Consider the following 21595-nt stretch of genomic DNA (forward strand, 5'->3'; position numbering starts at 1 on the left):
TTCTACGTTGATCCTAGAGGTTTGCTTTGTTCTGCGTTGATCCTAGAGATTGACTGGATTCTTCATTGATCCTAGAAGTTTGCTTGTTCTACGTTAATCCTAGAGGTTTGCTAGTCTACATTGATCCTAGAGGTTGACTGGATTCTCCATTGATCCTAGAGGGTGACTGGATTCTATGTTGATCCTAGAGGTTTGCAAGAGTCTACGTTGATCCTAGAGGGTGACTGGATTCTACGTTGATCCTAGAAGTTTGCTCATTCTACGTTGATCCTAGAGGTTTGCTTGGTTCTGTGTTGATCCTAGAGGTTGACTGGATTCTTCATTGATCCTAGAAGTTTGCTTGTTCTACATTGATCCTCGAAGTTTGCTAGAGTGTACGTAGATCCTAGAGGGTGACTAGATTCTATGTTGATCCTAGAGGTTTGCTAGAGTCTACGTTGATCCTAGAGGTTGACTGGATTCTACGTTGATCCTAGAAGTTTGCTTGTTCTATGTTGATCCTAGAAATTTGCTAGTCTTCGTTGAACCTAGAGGGTGACTGGATTCTACGTTGATTCTAGAAGTTTGCTCATTCTATGTTGATCCTAGAGGTTTGCTTGGTTCTGTGTTGATCCTAGAGGTTGACTGGATTCTTCATTGATCCTAGAAGTTTGCTTGTTCTACATTGATCCTCGAAGTTTGCTAGTGTACGTAGATCCTAGAGGGTGACTGGATTCTACGTTGATCCTAGAAGTTTGCTCATTCTATGTTGATCCTAGAGGTTTGCTTGGTTCTGCGTTGATCCTAGAGGTTGACTGGATTCTACGTTGATCCTAGAAGTTTGATAGAGTCTACATTGATCCTAGAGGTTGACTGGATTCTACATTGATCCTAGAGGTTGACTGAATTCTACCTTGATCCTAGAGGTTTGCTAGAGTTTACGTTGATCCTAGAGGTTGACTGAATTCTACCTTGATCCTAGAGGTTTTTTAGCGTCTACATTGATCCTAGAGGTTGACTGGATTCTACGTTGATCCTAGAAGTTTGATAGAGTCTACATTGATCCTAGAGGTTGACTGGATTCTACATTGATCCTAGAGGTTGACTGAATTCTACCTTGATCCTAGAGGTTTGCTAGAGTTTACGTTGATCCTAGAGGTTGACTGAATTCTACCTTGATCCTAGAGGTTTTTTAGCGTCTACATTGATCCTAGAGGTTGACTGGATTCTACCTTGATCCTAGAGGTTTGCTAGAGTTTACGTTGATCCTAGAGGTTGACTGAATTCTACCTTGATCCTAGAGGTTTTTTAGCGTCTACATTGATCCTAGAGGTTGACTGGATTCTACGTTGATCCTAGAAGTTTGATAGAGTCTACATTGATCCTAGAGGTTGACTGGATTCTACATTGATCCTAGAGGTTGACTGAATTCTACCTTGATCCTAGAGGTTTGCTAGAGTTTACGTTGATCCTAGAGGTTGACTGAATTCTACCTTGATCCTAGAGGTTTTTTAGCGTCTACATTGATCCTAGAGGTTGACTGAATTCTACCTTGATCCTAGAGGTTTGCTAGAGTTTACGTTGATCCTAGAGGTTGACTGAATTCTACCTTGATCCTAGAGGTTTTTTAGCGTCTACATTGATCCTAGAGGTTGACTGGATTCTACGTTGATCCTAGAAGTTTGATAGAGTCTACATTGATCCTAGAGGTTGACTGGATTCTACATTGATCCTAGAGGTTGACTGAATTCTACCTTGATCCTAGAGGTTTGCTAGAGTTTACATTGATCCTAGAGGTTGACTGAATTCTACCTTGATCCTAGAGGTTTGCTAGAGTTTACATTGATCCTAGAGGTTGACTGAATTCTACCTTGATCCTAGAGGTTTTTTAGTGTCTACATTGATCCTAGAGGTTGACTGGATTCTATGTTGATCCTAGGGGTTGACTGGATTCTACGTTGATCCTATAAGTTTGCTCATTCTACATTGATCCTAGAGGTTGACTGGATTCTATATTGATCCTACAGGTTTGCTTGGTTCTGCATTGATCCTAGAGGTTGACGGATTTTACCTTGATCCTAGAAGTTTGCTTGTTCTACGTTGATCTTAGAAGTTTGCTGAATTCTTTGTTGATCTTAGAGGTTTATTGGATTCTACATTGATCATAGAGGTTTGCTAGATTGTACATTGATCCTAGAGGTTTTCAGAGTTCTACATTGAACAAAGGTGTCCTAGATTCTATGGTGATCTTATGGGTTTGCTAGGTTCTACATTGTTCAAAGAGGTGTTCTAGATTCTATGTTGATCATATGGGTTTGCTAGATTCTATGTTGATCATAGGAATTTGCTAGGTATATCATAGAGGTTTATTGGATTCTACATTGATCATAGAGTTTTGTTGAACGCTACGTTGATCCTAGAGGTTGGCTGGATTCTGCATTAATCACAGAGGTGTGCTAGATTCTACGCTGATCATAAGTTTGGCTGGATTGTATGTTGACCATAGGCGTTTGCAGGAGGCCCTCTGCATCAGTTCAGGAATAGAGTCATGAAAGGAGGCGAAAGGGGCCGCCAGTCCAAGTCACAAGGAAAGTAACTAGTTCCTTTTGCAAAGTAATGATTCCAGTAACTACTTTGTCTCCTGCTCGCAGGTGGTGCGTGTGAGCCCCATCCTGGGCAAGACGCAGCAGGAGGTCATGACATTCACAGAGCACACGCGGTGTGTTTGCCGGTGAGTGAGTTAGAGGCACATGCCAAGCCATTGCGAGAAGACCTCTCCCCCTGCCAAAACATGCATTTTCATCTGTCTAAGAATCCAATTTCTATGTTCTTTTCCAGGCCTCGGCGAAAACGTTTGAAAAAAGAGAGGTATGTATGTCTTGTCTTCATATCAATGTATACCCCGATTTTCTCCTGTCATGGGACCTAAGGGCACTTGCCATAATTCAAAACAAAAGTTTAGCTTAAATGTTATATTAAAGATGTGTGTGGATATATATGTGTGTATATGTATGTATAAGTGCCTGTGTATGTATATGCTGTGTTTTGTATGCATGTATATATGTGTGTGCATGTATATATATGTATGTAGAGGTATGTATGTGAATGTAAGTATATATGAATGTGCATGTGTGTGTATAATGTATGCGGATACATATATGTTTAGCTAAAATGTTATATTACAGATGTGTGTATGTATATGTGTGTATATGTATGTATACGTGCCTATGTGTGTATATGTTGTGTGTTATACGTATATATGTGTGCATGTGTGTAAATATGTATGTGGGTACATATATGTATAGAAACCTGAATGTAAATGTGTGTATCTGATATATGTGTGTGTGTGAGATATATATATATATATATATATGAATGTGAGTATATATGTTTGTAGTATATGTTTGTATATATAGATTTGAATGTGCATGTGTATGTATATATGTATATATAACTGAATGTACATGTTTGTATATATATGTATGTGGGTATATATGTGTGTGTGTGTGTGTATATATATATATATATATCTGAATGTGCATGTTTGTGTATGTGGGTATATATGTGTGTGTATATATATATATATATATATATATATATATATATATCTCTCTGAATGTGCATGTTTGTGTATATATGTATGTGGGTACATATATGTATGTATACCTGAATGTGTATGTGTGTATGTGATATATATATGTGTGTGTGTGTGTGTGTGTGTGTGTGTGTGAATATGAGTATATATGTTTTTGTGGCTGTATATATAGATTTGAATGTGCATGTATATATGTATGTATATCTGAATGTACATGTTTGTGTATATATGTATGTGGGTGTATATATGTATGTATACCTGAATGTGCATGTGTGTATGTGATATATATGTGAGTATATATGCTTGCGGCTGTATATATAGATTTGAATGTGCATGTGCATGTATATATGTATATCTGAATGTGCATGTTTGTGTGTATATGTATGTGGGTATATATGTGCATATATATCTGAATGTACATATATGTATAATAAATAATAATAATAATAATAATAATAATAAATTTTATTTGTTTGTATACTTGCATATGGGAGTGGTAATCCTCCCATACTCACTGAACCTACCTGGGGAGACATAAGGACTATGCCCTTAAAACCTGTTGTAAGGTAAATGGCTCCTTCTCTTCTGCTTGCAGGATCCACCGGATTGGGGCCAAGAGGAAACCCCGGGAGCCAGAAACAACGTCTTCCCCTCCGCTGTATGTAACCCATAGCATTGCATTGCACACAGGCTTGGGCAAACTTCAGCCCTCTCTCCAGGTGGTTTGGACTGCAACTCCCATCATTCCTAACAGCCGGTAGGCTGTTAGGAATGATGGGAGTTGCAGTCCAAAACAACTGGAGAAAGGGCTGAAGTTTGCCCGTGTTTGGTCTACACTGGATGGCACCACTTGGGGCCAAACTGCACCATATTGGAGAGTAATATATATAAATATTTTGTTGTTATTTTGTTGTTTTCTCCAGCAGTTGCCAACTTTCCGACGAATGGAGACACAATGCTGACGAAGAAGTCCAAGACGAAGCAATGGATCTGACTGAAACCAAGAATGTGCCCTGAAGATGCCATCACGCAACACGATGCATCCACAGTGTACAATTAATGCAGTTTGGGACTGCTTTGACTGCCATGGCTCACTGCTGCGGAATGCTGGGAGTTGAAGTTTGCTCAAGGCCTTTGGAAACTACAGCTCGCTCGACCCCATAGCATTGAGCCATGGAAGTCCAAAGTAGTGCCAACTGGATTCATTCTGCAGTGTAGATGACACCTTTATGTCTGACTTATCCCTATAGTTCTATGCCCCATATATATATATATATATATATATATATATATATATATATTCAAGCCTCTTATTGTTTTCTATGACTTCCTTTCCACATACCTATTTTTGCAAAGCATTTATTTATGACTACCTTGGGGACCCGGCATTGTGCTCCAAGTTTAGTCTAGATCCAGATGGGTTCAGTGGGTATGGGTGAATTACCACTCCCATATGCAAGTCCCATCATCCATGGTCCATCCTCCTCCAAACTGCACCAGGATGTAGAGTGGGGGATGGGGGCAATGTGTGCCAAGTTTGGTCTTGATCGGTCATTGGATGAGGATTGCAGTGGTCTTTGGAAGTGAGTGAAGGTACTGCAAATCCCATCATGCAGTGTCCGTTGTCCCCCAAACTGCACCAGGGTGTAGAGTGGGTGATGAGGGCTCTGTGTACCAATCTTGATCAATCATTGGTGTGGGTCGCAGTGGTCTCTGGTAGTGAGTGAAGGTACTGCAAATCCCATCATGCATTGTCCATCATCCCCCAAACCGCACCAGGACGTAGAGTGAGTGATGGGAGCTCTGTGAGCCAAGTTTGGTCTTGATCAGTCATTGGTGTGGGTCGCAGTGGTCTCTGGAAGTGAGTGAAGGTACTGCAAGTCCCATCATCCATGGTCCATCTTCCTCCAAACTGCACCAGGATGTAGAGTGCATCATGGAGACTCGGTGTGCCAAGTTTGGTCTTGATCAGTCATTGGTGTGGGTCGCAGTGTTCTCTGGAAGTGAGTGAAGGTACTGCAAATCCCATCATGCGTGCCTGTCATCCCCCTAACCGCACCAGGGTGTAGAGTGGGTGATGGGGGCTCTGTGTGCCAAGTTTGGTCTTGAGCAGTCATTGGTATGGGTTGCAATGGTCTCTGGAAGTGAGTGAAGGTACTGCAAATCCCATCATGCAGTGTCCATCATCCCCCTAACCGCACCAGGGTGTAGAGTGGGAAATGGGGGCTCTGTGTGCCAAGTTTGGTCTTGATCAGTCCTTGGAGTGGGTCGCAGTGGGCTCAGGAAGTGAGTGAAGGTACTGCAAATCCCATCATGCAGTGTTCATCATCCCCCAAATCACACCAGGATGTAGAGTGGCTGATGGGGGCTCTGTGAGCCAAGTTTGGTCTTGATCGGTCATTGATGAGGGTTGCAGTGGGCTCAGGAAGTGAGTGAAGGTACTACAAGTCCCATAATCCATGGCCCAGCCTCACCCAAACAACACCAGGACGTAAAATAGATCATGAGGGGTCTGTGTGCCAAGTGTGGTCCTGGTCTGTGATTAGTGGAGGCCGCAATGTTCCATGAGAAGAGAGTTGGGTGAAGGTACTGCAAATCCCATCGTCTATGGTCCATCTTCTCCCAAGTTTCACCAGGGTGTGAAGTGGTTCATGGGAGTTATGTGTGCCAAGTTTAGTCCAGGTCTGTCATTCATTCTGGTCCCAATGGTTTCACAAAGTGAGTGACGGTACTGCAAGTCCCATCATCCATGGCCCATCCTCCCCCAACCCACACCAGGATGTCCAGTGGGTCATGGGGGCTCTGTGTACCAAGTTTGGCCCAGTTCCATCATTGGTGGGCATCCCAGTGATCTGTGGGAGCTGAAACGATGGAAAGTACTGCAAATCCCATCATCCATGGTCCATCATCCCCTAAACCACACCAGGTCGTAAAGTGGGTCATGGGGGGTATGTGTGCCAAGTTTGGTCCAGGTCTGTCATTCATGCTGGTTGCAATGGTTTCACGAAGTGACGGTACTCCAAGTCCCATCATCCGTGGCCCATCCTCCCCTAACCGCAACCAGGATGTCAAGTGGGTCATGGGGGCTCTGTGTGCCAAGTTTGGCCCAGTTCCATCATTGGTGGTCATCCCAGTGGTCTGTGGGAGCTGAAGCGATTGAAAGTACTACAAATCCCATCATCTATTGATACTCTTTTTTTTAACCCCTGTGACTTTCTGACAAATAAAATCCAGTTTTGCTCATATATTCGACCATCTGAGATAATGTGGATGGGAAATTATATTGCCTTTGTCAGTGGCATTCCTTGTAACTATGTGCATATCATATGGCACATTTTACCATTTTATATAAGTATTTTTATGGGAGGGGGGGTCCTTAATTATGCATTTGGGGGTATTATTATTATTGTTATTATTATGAGCCATGGTGGTGAAATGGGTTAAACCCTTGTGCCAGCTGAACTGCTGACCTGAAGTTTGGCGGCTCAAATCTGCAATATGGAGTGAGCTCCTGTCTGGCAGTTCCAGCTTCCCATGCGGGGACATGAGAGAAGCCTTCCACAGGATGGTAACACATTTGGGCATTCCCCTGGACAACATCTCTGCAGACAGCCAATTCTCTCACACAAGAAGCTACTTGCAGTTTCTCAAGTTACTCCCGATACGAAAGGGAAAAAAAAGTAATTTCTGGCTTATGGCTTACGGCTTGTCTTAACCTATTCTGTCACTCAATTGTACTTACAATGGCTTTGTCAGAGCTTCCTAGCTGACCAACAGCACATCTGAGGCTTTTTTCTAAACTGAAAGAGATGGGGGAGACTGGGTTGTTGTAGGTTTTTTTGGGCTATATGGCCATGTTCTAGAGGCATTCTCTCCTGATGTTTCGCCTGCATCTATGGCAAGCATCCTCAGAGGTAGTGAGGTCTGTTGGAACTAGGACAAAGGGGTTTCATAGAATCATAGAATCAAAGAGTTGGAAGAGACCTCAAGGGCCATCCAGTCCAACCCCATTCTGCCAAGAAGCAGGAATGTTGCATTCAAATCACCCCTGACAAATGGCCATCCAGCCTCTGCTTAAAAGCTTCCAAAGAAGGAGCCTCCACCACACTCCGGGGCAGAGAGTTCCACTGCTGAACATCTCTCACAGTCAGGAAGTTCTTCCTCATGTTCAGATGGAATCTCCTCTCTTGTAGTTTGAAGCCATTGTTCCATTGCGTCCTAGTCTCCAAGGAAGCAGAAAACAAGCTTGCTCCCTCCTCCTCCCTGTGACTTCCTCTCACATATTCATACATGGCTATCATATCTCCTCTCAGCCTTCTCTTCTTCAGGCTAAACATGCCCAGTTCCCTAAGCCGCTCCTCATAGGGCTTGTTCTCCAGACCCTTGATCATTTTAGTCGCCCTCCTCTGGACACATTCCAGCTTGTCAATATCTCTCTTGAATTGTGGTGCCCAGAATTGGACACAATATTCCAGGTGTGGTCTAACCAAAGCAGAATAGAGGGGTAGCATTACTTCCTTAGATCTAGACACTATGCTCCTCTTGATGCAGGCCAAAATCCCATTGGCTTTTTTTGCCGCCACATCACATTGTTGGCTCATGTTTAACTTGTTGTCCACGAGGACTCCAAGATCTTTTTCACACGTACTGCTCTCGAGCCAGGCATTGTCCCCCATTCTGTCTCTTTGCATTTCATTTTTTCTGCCAAAGTGGAGTATCTTGCATTTGTCACTGTTGAACTTCATTTTGTTAGTTTTGGCCCTTCATCTCTCTAATCTGTCAAGATCGTTTTGAATCCTGCTCCTGTCCTCTGGACTATTGGCTATCCCTCCCAATTTGGTGTCGTCTGCAAACTTGATGATCATGCCTTCTAGCCCTTCATCTAAGTCATTAATAAAGATGTTGAACAGGACCGGGCCCAGGACGGAACCCTGAGGTTTATTTATATATCTGTGGAATGACCAGGGTGGGACAAAGGACTTTTGTCTGCTGGAGCTAGGGGTGAATATTTCAACTGACCACCTTGATTAGCATTTGATTGCCTGGCAGTGCCTGGAGCAATCTTTTGTTGAGAGGTGATTAGATGTCCTTGTTTGTTTCCTCTCTGTTGTTGTGCTGTTTCAATTTTAGAGTTTTTTTTAATACTGGTAGCCAGATTTTGTTCATCTTCATGGTTTCCTCCTTTCTGTTGAAATTGTCCACATGCTTCTTGTGGATCTCAATGGCTTCTCTGTGTAGTCTGACATGGTGGTTGTTGGTGTGGTCCAGCATTTCTGTGTTCTCAAATAAAATGCTGTGTCCAGGCTGGTTCATCAGGTGCTCTGCTATGGATGACTTCTCTGGTTGAAAGAGTCTGCAGTGCCTTTTATGTTCCTTGATTCGTGTTGTATTTGGTGGTCCCTCTGTAGACTTGTCCCCAGCTGCATGGTATACGGTAGACTCCTGCAGAGGTGAGAGGATCCCTCTTGTCCTTTGCTGAACGGAGCATTTGTTGGATTTTCTTGGTGGGTCTGTAGATAGTTTGTATGTTGTGTTTCCTCATCAGCTTCCCTTTGCGGTCAGTGGTTTCCTTGATGTCTGGCAGGAACACTTTCCCTCTGGGTGGATCTTTGTCTTTATTCTCGTGGCTTCTTCTTGGTGGTCTTGCAGCTCTTCTGATGTCTGAGGTGGAGTCTCCCTTGGCCTGGAGAGCCCAGTTGAGGTGGGCTCAGTTCATCTTGGAGGAGGTGGGCTTCGCAGATTCTTTCTGCACAGTCTGCCAAGGTTTTAATGGGGAGATTCCAAAATAGAGATCTCATCCCCAGGAAAAAAAGGCGGTTTCTAGACCCAAAGTAATAGTCAAGAGTAGAGACATCAGACTGGCAACCAAGATCCATTGCCTACTCCAAGCCATGGTCTTCCCTGTAGTCACCTACGGATGTGAGAGCTGGACCTGAGGGAAGGCTGAGCGAAGGAAGAGAGATGCTTTTGAGCTGTGGTGTTGGAGGAAAGTCCTGAGAGTGCCTTGGACTGCGAGAAGATCCAACCAGTCCATCCTCCAGGAAATAAAGCCCGACTGCTCACTGGAGGGAAAGATACTAGAGACAAAGTTGAAGTCCTTTGGCCACGTCAGGAGGAGACAGCAAAGCCTAGAGAAGACAATGATGCTGGGGAAAGTGGAAGGCAAAAGGAAGAGGGGCCGACCAAGGGCAAGATGGATGGATGGCATCCTTGAAGTGACTGGACTGACCTTGAGGGAGCTGGGGGTGGTGACGGCCGACAGGGAGCTCTGGCATGGGCTGGTCCATGAGGTCACGAAGAGTCGGAGACGACTGAACGAATGAACAACAACAACAACAACAAAACCCAAAGAGATACCTTTAAACCAATAGCTGCAAGGGCTTGCAGGCTGGCTTCCAACCTCTGTTAATAATGACCTTTCAGGGTGCTGCTAAAATTGTAGCAACCCTGGGAGAAATGCAAAAGAATGCCATCCCATCCAACCAAAAGGTAATGCAAACCAAGCTCCTATAAGATGGAACACTCTTCTTCTACCACTTGCTTCCCTTGCAGAAGCCCTCTCTCTGCCTCCTGATTTGTTTGGACTGCTCAACTCTGTCGATATCACTATCTGGGTGTTGTCGTTGTTGTTGTTTTGCCCCATTGATCCTAGCAATGGGGCAAAAAAAAGGAGCGGAATAACGTGACATCTTTCCTCAGGGGATTGCTTCTTGCCCTCCTTTAGGAAACTGGAACTCTCAAAGACCCAAAACATAGCAGATAACTTGAAATGATATTTTATTGATCACAAAGAGTTATTTCTCTAAAGAAATAAGCTGGAAACTTCAGAGGGGTGAAGGAAAATGTACGTTACAGTCTCAGTTAGTCCTGGGTCCAAGGGGTTTGAAGCTGAGAAGCTTTTCCAAGTTTCCTCTTTCCTCAATGGCTGTGAATGCCGGAGCAATCCACAACGGCCTATGTTTGAAGACTCAGGATCTTCCTCTGGTGCCAAAAGAACCGGTTCGAAGGCGCTTGAGACTTCCAACGTCGTTCAGGTTGGTCTGAACATGAAGCATAAGCGCCCAGACACGCATCAAGGAACATGAAAGGCACTGCAGACTCCTTCAACCAGAGAAGTCATCCATAGCAGAGCACCTGATGAACCAGCCTGGACACAGCATATTATTTGAGAACACAGAAATGCTGGACCACACCAACAACCACCATGTCAGACTACACAGAGAAGCCATTGAGATCCACAATAGGCATGTGGACAATTTCAACAGAAAGGAAGAAACCATGAAAATGAACAAAATCTGGCTACCAGTATTAAAAAACTCTAAAATTATAACAGCTAAACAACAGACAGGAAAAAACCAGGCACAGATTAACACCTCCCAGCAACATATTTTCCCAGGCTCAGGCAGGCCTTCAAATGCTAATGAAGGTGATCAGCTAAACATTCACACCTATTTGCAGCAGGGAAGAGCTCCTTGCCCCACCCCAGCCATTCCACAGATATATAAACCCATTGTCCTTATTCCAACAGACCTCACACCTCTGAGGATGCTTGCCATAGATGCAGGCAAAACGTCAGGAGAAATGCCTCTAGAACATGGCTCTATAGCCCGAAAAAACCCACAAGAACCTAATGAAGCATAAGTCTCAAGGGTAAAAAACCTCAGAATTGGTGCTGAGAGGTAATTTAATCAGGGGCTTTTAGAGCCAAGTCTCTTACTCACGTCCATCTGGTAGAAACTCTTTATCTATCTATCTATCTATATATATATATATATATATATATATATATATATATATACATATAGATAGATAGATAGATAGATAGATATAGATATAGATAATCTTTATTAAATTTCCAGTTTACATTTAAAATAGGGATCTGTAGCCGAAGCTACTAAGAAGTGTAAAGTGTGAATAGTTGATATGACCCCGAAAAGAAAAAGACAGTGATGCGTGAGAGAAAATAAAGGGGGGAAAAAGAAGAGAAGAGAAAGGGGGAAAGAGAAATGAGAGAGGGGAAAAAAAGAAAGAAAGAAAACAGAATAAAAAGTATAGCCGAGTTAAAAAAAAAGAGAGTAACAGTTGCTTTTGACTTCCTGGGGTCTTCTAGAGATCTGCTCTTGCCACTTTTCTCAGTATCTTTTACTTTCTCTTCTCTCCTCATCTTCTTCCTCTTCCTTCCCTCCTTCTCTTCCTTCATTAGATCAGAATCCTTTTATTCCTTTGCTTAAAGTATTCCATCACTTTTTCCCAATTCGTTTCTTTCATGTTCATTCCTTTGCTTCTTGTTATTAAAAAAGTAAGTCTGTCCATGTTCATAATTTCCAAAGTTTTTGTCAGTCTCTCGTTTTCGTCTGGTATTTCCTTTTGTTTCCATGTCCTGGCGTAGCAGATCCTTGCTGGCGTTGTTATCAGAAAAAGATTTTTCTTTTTCTAAAATTCTTTTTCCATCTGGTAGAAACTCTGATGGCAGAATGAAAAAGGGAAGCACTCCCCTCCTCCAGGAAGAGGTGGAACCAAACAATTGAGCTGAAAAAGCAATTCAACTGGTGCAAACAACATTGATTGACAGCTATAAATAACCAATCAATCCAACTATACATAAGCAAGGTAAAAAGGCAGGATTAAGCATGATACAACAGTTTAAATCTTGCAACTAACAGTTCTACGCATAGGTGGTGCCACTTGCGCCATCACAAAGAGAAAGAGAGAAAGTGAGAGGCGCCTTTGCATTCCAAAGCCATGTGTCACACAGTGGAGTGGCGCAGAGGCTGCTGGGACTTGTAGTTTTCTCTCTTTCGGGATAAAGGTAGGTCTCTCAATTACCTCTCCTTGCTATGGCTTTTCTGAGCATAAGCAGAGTGCCTTCATGCCATCAAATGGAGCAAATATTTGGAAGGATCTTTTTTTAAGGAATCCTCTTTTATATACTTATAGATACAAAGGTTATATAATTTTCTGGAACTATTTTTCCCCAGAATCCACAATCCAGTGGATTATGGTTGTTGTAGTCTTCTTAAAAAAGTCACTTTTCCTCGGCCCTTTTATATACTAATAGATACAAAGGTTATATAATTTTCTGGAACTATTTTTCCCCAGAATCCACAATCCAGTGGATTATGGTTGTTGTAGTCTTTTTTTAAAAGTCACTTTTCCCCAGCTCTAAATACTTTTGGGATTTATTATCAAAAATGTATTATCCTTTCAAACTGTATGGCTGGTAGGGGATAATGGGACCTGTCATGCAAAATGGCACACAGGCTTTTTAAGCAGGGAGTGCCAAGGGATTCTGGGAAATGTAGTCCAGAAAAAACACATCTCCCTTTCCTATCCAAGCCCTGCTGTTATATAGGGAGTCCCAGAGGATTTGGGGGGAATTGTGTTACCTAATGCAAAAAATAATTGTATCTAGAAGGGGATGATGGGAGTTGTAGTCCACCCCTTTTAATTTTTTAAAAAAACTCAACAACTATTTTTCTTATAATCTTTGAAAATCACAGAGCCAATAAGTCCCCCTTCCCCCAAAGTGATGCAGGCAGCTGGGTGATAATGGGAGTTGTAGTCCTTTTAAAAACATCTGTAATTCCTTTTTTGAGTTATTTTGAGCACTGACACCCCCAGGATTTTTGGAGACTACAGTCCAAGAATCCCTCCCCCCCCCCAAAGTGATACTGAGCGATGATGGAAGTTGTAGTCCTTTAAAAAAACACTTTCTTGACCCCCCCCTCCTCCGAGAATTATTTTGAACACAGGCTTCCCCAGGATTTTGAAGACCATAGTCACTTCCTGGATAAATGTGGCAGTTGGGGGTAGTGGTGATGGGAATTGTAGTCGAAATTGTGGGGATTATGGGGATTGTAGTCCAATTTGGGGATAATGGGAGCTGTAATCTCAGTCTGGGGGTTGATGGGAATTGTAGTCCAAGTCAGAGGTATCGTGAACTGTAGTTCATGCCTGAGGATGGTGGGAAGGGGTAGCCCAAGTAGGGGTTGATGGGAATTGTAGTCCAACTCAGAAGTATTATGAACTGTAGCTCATGTCTGGGGATGGTAGGAGCTGTAGTCCAAGTCTGGGTTTGATGGGAATTGTAGTCCAAGTTGGAGGTATTGTGAACTGTAGCCCATGACTGGGAATGGTGGGAGCTGTAGTCCAAGTAGGGGAATGATGGGAATTGTACTCCAATCTGTGGGAATGATGGGAATTGTTATCCAAGTCAGGAATGGTGGGAATTCTAGTCCAATCTGGGGAAATTATGGCCATTTTTTGTCCAATTCGGGCTGTGTGATGGGAACTGCAGTCCAAGTCTGGAGGAATGATGGGAACTGTAGTCCAAGTCATGGATTAGTGAGAATTTTAGTCTAGGGTGGGGGAAATGATGGAAATCGTAGTACAATTCGAGGATGCAAACTGTAGTCCAATTTTGGCGGAATGATGGGAACTGTAGTCCAAGTCGTAGATTGGTGAGAATTTTAGTCTAGGGTGGGGGAATGATGGGAACTGTAGTCCAAGTCGTAGATTGGTGAGAATTTTAGTCTAGGGTGGGGGAAATGATGGAAATTGTATTCCAATTCGAGGATGATGGAAACTGTAGTCCAAGCCTGGAAGAATTATGGGAACTGTAATCCAAGTCGTGGATTGGTGAGAATTTTAGTCTAGGGTGGGGGAAATGATGGAAATTGTAGTCCAATTCGAGGGTGATGGGAACTGTAGTCCAATTCTTCAGGAATGATGGGAACTGTAGTCCAAGTCGTGGATTGGTGAGAATTTTAGTCTAGGTTGGGGGAAATGATGGAAATTGTAGTCCAATTCGAGGGTGATGGGAACTGCAGTCCAATTCTGCAGGAATGATGGGAACTGTAGTCCAAGTCGTGGATTGGTGATAATTTTAGTCCAGGGTGGGGGAAATTATGGAAATTGGAGCCCAATTCGAGGGTGATGGGTACTGCAGTCCAATTCTGGAGGAATGATGGGAACTGTAGTCCAAGTCGTGGATTGGTGGGAATTGTAATCCAGGGTGGTGGGGGAATGATGGAAACTGTATTCCAATTCGAGGGTGATGAGAACTGTAGTCCAAACCGGGGGGGGGATGATGGGAACGGTAGTCCCAGTCTGGGGAAATGATGGGAATTGTAGTCCGAAAGGGGGGAAAACCCTTCCTTGGTCCTTTCTCAAGCTGTTGGTTTTGAAGGTCGTTTCCCGATGGGATGATGGGGTTGGTAGTCCCCAAAAGGTGTGGGCCAACTTTGGCCTTCCCTCCAGGTGTTTTGGACTCCAACTCCCACAATTCCTAACAGAAGGGAGGCCTGTCTTAGAAGAAGGAAGGCAGGGAGGGAGGGAGGGAGGCGCTCTGCCCATGCTCAGAAACCCCTTGGCTGAGGAAAGAGAGGAATGTGGGAAGGGAAGGAGGGAAGGAGGGAGGGAGGAGGAAGAGGAGGGACTACCTGTGGCCTTGCGACAGAAGAGGGAGGGAAGGAAGGAAGAGGAGGAGGAAGGAAAGAAGGGCGAAACCTGGTCGGAGGAGGAGAAGGAGAAGGAGGAGAAGGAGGACCCCTCTTCCGCCCCGCCTGAGGTCAGTTCTGGAAGGGAAAACTTTGGCAAAAAGTTGATGAAAAGGAGAAGGAAAAGAGGGGGAGTGGGTGGGCAAAAGATCAGAAGTGGGGGGGTCCTTCCCTTGGATGCAAACTCAGAGAAATAGTAGCCAGGTACTGCTTGCTTTTGAAACCGCAGCCAGTGCGGCTTTTCCCCGACTTTCCTTTGGAGAGGGGTTCCTGGGTCCCCAAAGACCCCCTTTCCCCCGACTTTGGGGTGTTCTGTATGGGGAGGGGGGCCCCCTTCCTTCCCCCGATCCCCTTTCCTTCCTTTCCTCCCTTTTCGCCTTCCTCCCTTCCTTCTCCCCCTTTCCCTTTTGTTTTCTTCTTTGCCCTCAAAGTTTCTTGGGAGCCACAAGTCTGGGTGTGATGGGAATTGTAGTCCAAGTTGGAGGTATTATGAACTGTAGCCCATGTCTGGGGATGGTGGGAGCTGTAGTCCAAGTCTGGGTGTGATGGGAATTGCAGTCCAGGTTGGAGGTATTGTGAACTGTAGCCCATGCCTGGGGATGGTGGTAGCTGTAGTCCAAGTAGGGGATGATGGGAATTGTAGTCCAAGTCAGAAGTATTGTGAACTGTAGCCCATGTCTGGGGATGGTGGAAGCTGTAGTCCAAGTCTGGGTGTGATGGGAATTGCAGTCCAGGTTGGAGGTATTGTGAACTGTAGTCCATGTCTGGGGATGGTGGTAGCTGTAGTCCAAGTAGGGGATGATGGGAATTGTAGTCCAAGTCAGAAGTATTGTGAACTGTAGCCCATGTCTGGGGATGGTGGGAGCTGTAGTCCAAGTCTGGGTGTGATGGGAATTGTAGTCCAAGTTGGAGGTATTGTGAACTGTAGTCCATGTCTGGGGATGGTGGGAGCTGTAGTCCAAGTCTGGGTGTGATGGGAATTGCAGTCCAGGTTGGAGGTATTGTGAACTGTAGCCCATGCCTGGGGATGGTGGGAGCTGTAGTCCAAGTCTGGGTGTGATGGGAATTGCAGTCCAGGTTGGAGGTATTGTGAACTGTAGTCCATGTCTGGGGATGGTGGTAGCTGTAGTCCAAGTAGGGGATGATGGGAATTGTAGTCCAAGTCAGAAGTATTGTGAACTGTAGCCCATGTCTGGGGATGGTGGGAGCTGTAGTCCAAGTCTGGGTGTGATGGGAATTGTAGTCCAAGTTGGAGGTATTGTGAACTGTAGTCCATGTCTGGGGATGGTGGGAGCTGTAGTCCAAGTCTGGGTGTGATGGGAATTGTAGTCCAAGTCAGAAGTATTGTGAACTGTAGTCCATGTCTGGGGATGGTGGGAGCTGTAGTCCAAGTCTGGGTGTGATGGGAATTGCAGTCCAGGTTGGAGGTATTGTGAACTGTAGCCCATGCCTGGGGATGGTGGTAGCTGTAGTCCAAGTAGGGGATGATGGGAATTGTAGTCCAAGTCAGAAGTATTGTGAACTGTAGCCCATGTCTGGGGATGGTGGGAGCTGTAGTCCAAGTCTGGGTGTGATGGGAATTGCAGTCCAGGTTGGAGGTATTGTGAACTGTAGTCCATGTCTGGGGATGGTGGGAGCTGTAGTCCAAGTCTGGGTGTGATGGGAATTGTAGTCCAAGTTGGAGGTATTGTGAACTGTAGCCCATGTCTGGGGGTGGTGGTAGCTGTAGTCCAAGTAGGGGGTGATGGGAATTGTAGTCCAATCTGTGGGGATGATGGGAATTGTTATCCAAGTCAGAAATGGTGGGGATTGTAGTCCAATCTGGGGAAATTATAGCAATTTTTGTCTAATTCGGGCTGTTTGATGGAGTCAAAGTTGGAGGTATTGTGTAGTCCATGTCTGGGGATGGTGGTAGTTGTAGTCCAAGTCTGGGTGTGATGGGAATTGTAGTCCAAGTTGGAGGTATTGTGAACTGTAGTCCATGTCTGGGGATGGTGGGAGCTGTAGTCCAAGTAGGAGATGATAGGAATTGTAGTCCAATCTGTGGGAATTATGGGAATTGTTATCCAAGTCAGGAATGGTGGGGATTGTAGTCCAATCTGGGGAAATTATAGCAATTTTTGTCTAATTCGGGCTGTGTGATGGGAACTGTAGTCCAAGTCTGGAGGAATGATGGGAACTGTAGTCCAAGCCGTGGATTGGTGAGACCCAGAACACTTGCACAGACTTTTGAGACTTTTCTTTGGGGTGTTTCTGTGTGTGTGATTAGGATAATAATAATAATATAGAATATAGATATATTGTTTTTGTAGGAGTTACAAACTAGCACAGCCATTCTCTTTTGAGAGTTTTCTTTGGGGGAATGATGAGGATAATAATAATAATAATCATCATCATCATAATCATAAAGATTATATTATATATTATATTATATATATTATATAGATATATTATTTTATAGGAGTTACAAACTTGCACAGCCATTCTCTTTTGAGACTTTTCTTTGGGGAGAATGATGAGGATAATAATAATAATAATAATAATAATAATAATAACAACAATCATAATAATAAAGATTATATATTATATTGTATAGATATATTGTTTTTGTAGGAATTACAAACTTGCACAGCCATTCTCCTTTGAGACTTTTCTTTGGAGGAATGATGAGGATAATAATAATAATAATAATAATAATAATAACAACAATCATAATAATAAAGATTATATTATATAATATATATTATATAGATATATTGTTTTGTAGGAGTTATAAACTTGCTATAATTCAAAGGAGTTATAAATTCTTCTTTGAGACTTTTCTTGGTGGGGGGGTGAGGAGGATAATAATAATAATAATAATATAGAATTATATATATATATATATATATATATATATATAATAAATATTATAAATTTGTAGGAGTAACAAATTGCACAGCCATTGTCTTTTGAGACTTTTCTTTTGGAGGAATTATGAGGATAATAATAATAATAATAATATAATATTTTGGGGGGGCTATGATGATGATATATTAGAGAATATATTATTGTCATGTTGAAATACGAAATAAAAACTTGCTATTATTATTTTGCATTTCTTTCAACATTATGATTTCCACATTATGATGATAATAATATATCATTTACTATATTATATTATTTATTGCTATTATTATTATTTTGTAGTTCTTTCAACATAATAATATAATTATATATAATATAATATAATATTATCATCATACAAAATAATACACTATATAATGTTATTATTGCTATTATTATTTTGTATTTGCTTCAAAATGATGATAATAATATAATAATATCTATATTTTACGTAATAATATAGAATACAATATTATTATATTATCATCATAATGTTGAAAGAAATGCAAGATAAAAATAACAATAATGATTTTATATAGTATATTATTATTATTATTATTATTATTTGGTATTTATTTCAACATGATGATAATAATATAACCATATCTATATTCTTTATAATAATATAGAATATAATATTATATTATCATAAAGTTGAAAGAAATGTGAAATAAAAATAACAATAATGATTTTACATAGTATATTATTATTATTAGTATTATTATTATTTTGTATTTATTTCAACATGATGATAATGATAATAATACATTATACTATATATAATTATATTATGTTGAAAGAATTACAAAATAATAATAGCAATAATAAAATATAATATAATAATATATTATTATCATCATGTTGAAATAAATACCAAATAATAATGGCAATAATAATATATAATAATATTTATTATTTTGTATTTCAGCATTTATTTATTTATTTATTCTACTCCCAATTTGTCTCGGAGCGGTTTGCAAAAACAGATTAAAACAATACAATTAACTTTAAAATACAATAAAACAGGAACAGACATAGTCCCGAGTTATTATATTATCTAATATATAAAATTATATTGTTTTATAATAAAATTTCTTATCATGATATGTTGAAACAAATACAAAATAATAGTAGCAATAATAATAATAATATAAAATAATAATATATTATATAATCTATTATTATCTTGAAAAAATACAAATTAATAGCAATAATATATTATATCTATTATAATGTTGAAATACATACAAAATAGTCTAAATAACGATATAATAATACAATATACAATATATTATCATCATCATCAATAATAATAGCAATAATAACATAATATAATATTATATATTATTATTATTTTATATTTCCTATCAATACAAAATAATAATAATAGCAATAACATAATATAATAATATTATATATTATTATATATTATTATTTTATATTTCCTTTAAATACAAAGTAATAATAATAGCAATAATAATATAATATATAATAGAATATAGACTATATTATTAATATATAATATAATTTATCATTGTTATTATTGTTATTATTATTATTATTATGTTGTGTTTGTTTCAGACATCATGAAAATACACCCTCATACTAAAATGTACCTTCCATACCTTTTCCTTTCTCTTCCTGCTTTCCTTTCCCTCCTCTTTCCTCTTTCGCATTCTTCTCTTTTCCTTCCCTACTTTTTAAATATTTTCTTTCTCATTTTTCTTGGGTCACGTCTGGACTTGCTTCCCGGAAGGCATTTTTTGGGGGAGACTCAGGCGGCAGATTTTCCTGGACGGCATTCTTTTTGGTCACAGGCAAAGGAAAGGCCTAGCAAACAGCTAACAGTTTGCAAGGTTTGCTCTCTTCCTTTCCTTTCTTTCTTTCCCTTCCTTGCTTTTCTTTCCTCCCTCCCTTTTATTTCCTTTCTTTCTTTGTTTTCTTCCTACCTTTTACTTTCTTCCCTTTCTTTCTTTCTTTCTTTCTTTCTTTCTTTCCTTGCTTCTCCTTTTTTCTTTCTTTCTTTCCTTCCTTCCTCCATCTCTTCTCTCCTTCCTCGCTCCCTTCCTTCCTTCTTTCTCTCTCCCTCCCCCTTCCTTAACTTCATTCCCTTCTTACTTCCCTCCCTACCTTTTCCTTCCTTCCTTGCCTCCCTGTTTCCCTTCATTTCCCTTCCTGCTTCCTTCCTTCCCGCCTTCCTCCCCTTCCTTGCTCCCTTCGTTCTTTCCTTCTTTCTCTCTCCCTCCTCCTTCCTTAACTTCCTTTCCTTCCTTCCTACCTCCCTACCTACCTTTTTCTTCCTATCTTCCTTCCTTTCCTTGCCTCCCTCCTTCCTTCTTCCCTTCATTTCCCTTCCTTCCTTCATTCTTTCCTTGCCTCCCTACTTCCTACTACATTTCCCTTCCTTTTCCTCCCTCCTTCCTTCCTTCCTTTTCTTGCCTCCCTACTTCCCTTCATTTCCCTTCCTTCCCTCCCTTCCTTCCTTCTTTCCTTCCTTTCCTTGCCTCCCTACTTCTTACTTTCCTTCATTTCCCTTCCTTTCCCTCCTTCCTTCCTTCCTTCCTTCCTTTCTTCCTTCCTTCTTTCCTTTCCTTTCCTTTCCTTTCCTTTCCTTTCCTTGCCTCCCTACTTCTTACTTTCCTTCATTTCCCTTCCCTCCCTCCCTCCCTTCCTTCCTTCCTTCCTTTCTTTTCTTGCCTCCCTACTTCCCTTCCTTCCTTTCCCTTCCTTTCCCTCCTTCCTTCCTTCTTTCCTTTCCTTGCCTCCCTACTTCCTACTTCCCTTCATTTCCCTTCCTTTCCCTCCTTCCTTCCTTCCTTCTTTCCTTTCCTTGCCTCCCTACTTCTTCCTTTCCTTCATTTCCCTTCATTTCCCTCCTCCCTCCCTTCCTTTCCTTCCTACCTTCTTTCCTTCCTTTCCTTGCCTCCCTACTTCCTAATTCCCTTCATTTCCCTTCCTTTCCTTCCTTCCTTCCTGCTTCCTTCCTTCCTTCCTTCCTTCCAGGAGCACCTACACTGCATTGAATGCAGTTCGACCCCACTTCTCTTGCCCTGTCTCCATGCTATGGGATCCTGGGAGTTGTAGGTTCCCAAGGACTTGACCATTAAATTAAGTGACCATTAAATACGGTTTTAAGTTTTGTTTTTGTTTTGCAGCCGCAATAAAAAATAACAGAAAGCAGGGTAATAATAAAGGTGCAAAGAGGAAGTGAAATGGCTACTTTGTTTCAGTGTCTTAAGGCAAAAAAAGTAGCTTTTAATAAGAGGGTTGGGCAGAAAAGTTACTTTCTGAACTCTGCAGGAGTTTGGTGAGTTGTCTCTCTGGTTCAATGGATCAAGGCGATGGGGATTTATTGGGTTTTTATTGGTCTAACTTCCAATGAGTTGAAAGCTATATATTATTTATCCACCCACCCATCTGTCTCAACGTATATATGTGTGTCTGTCTATGTATACCTCAAAGGTTGTTGCTATGTGAAGTGGCCTTCAGCAATGTCGCTGGGTTGGTTGTTGCTAGGTGAAATATTGTTGCTAGGCAACAGACCGGCTGTTGCTAGGTGGAGTGGCCCTCTGTGATGTGATGTGATGTCACTGGTATGTGAAAGAAAGATGACACATACAAGGAGAAAGGAGGGAGG

At 41.6% G+C, this 21595-nt stretch overlaps 2 protein-coding genes across 2 annotated transcripts in view; both read left to right on the forward strand.

Moving 5' to 3' along the window:
• LOC132780528 (snake venom vascular endothelial growth factor toxin vammin-like) overlaps window positions 1-4871 on the forward strand; it is a 28060-nt gene extending 23189 nt beyond the window's left edge. Inside the window, exons 5-8 of the mRNA XM_067460798.1 lie at window positions 2631-2710; window positions 2818-2847; window positions 4170-4232; window positions 4498-4871. Of these exons, the coding sequence (XP_067316899.1) occupies window positions 2631-2710; window positions 2818-2847; window positions 4170-4232; window positions 4498-4591 (267 nt within the window). The 3' untranslated portion in view covers window positions 4592-4871. The remainder of the gene's footprint in view (window positions 1-2630; window positions 2711-2817; window positions 2848-4169; window positions 4233-4497) is intronic.
• A 10196-nt stretch (window positions 4872-15067) lies between these two features.
• LOC137094995 (relA-associated inhibitor-like) overlaps window positions 15068-21595 on the forward strand; it is a 73092-nt gene continuing 66564 nt past the window's right edge. Inside the window, exon 1 of the mRNA XM_067461116.1 lies at window positions 15068-15143. The gene's annotated coding sequence lies outside the window, so the exon portion shown is untranslated. The remainder of the gene's footprint in view (window positions 15144-21595) is intronic.

Source organism: Anolis sagrei, chromosome X, assembly GCF_037176765.1.
Source record: "Anolis sagrei isolate rAnoSag1 chromosome X, rAnoSag1.mat, whole genome shotgun sequence".
In the NCBI taxonomy this organism is placed as follows: Eukaryota; Metazoa; Chordata; class Lepidosauria; order Squamata; family Dactyloidae; genus Anolis; species Anolis sagrei.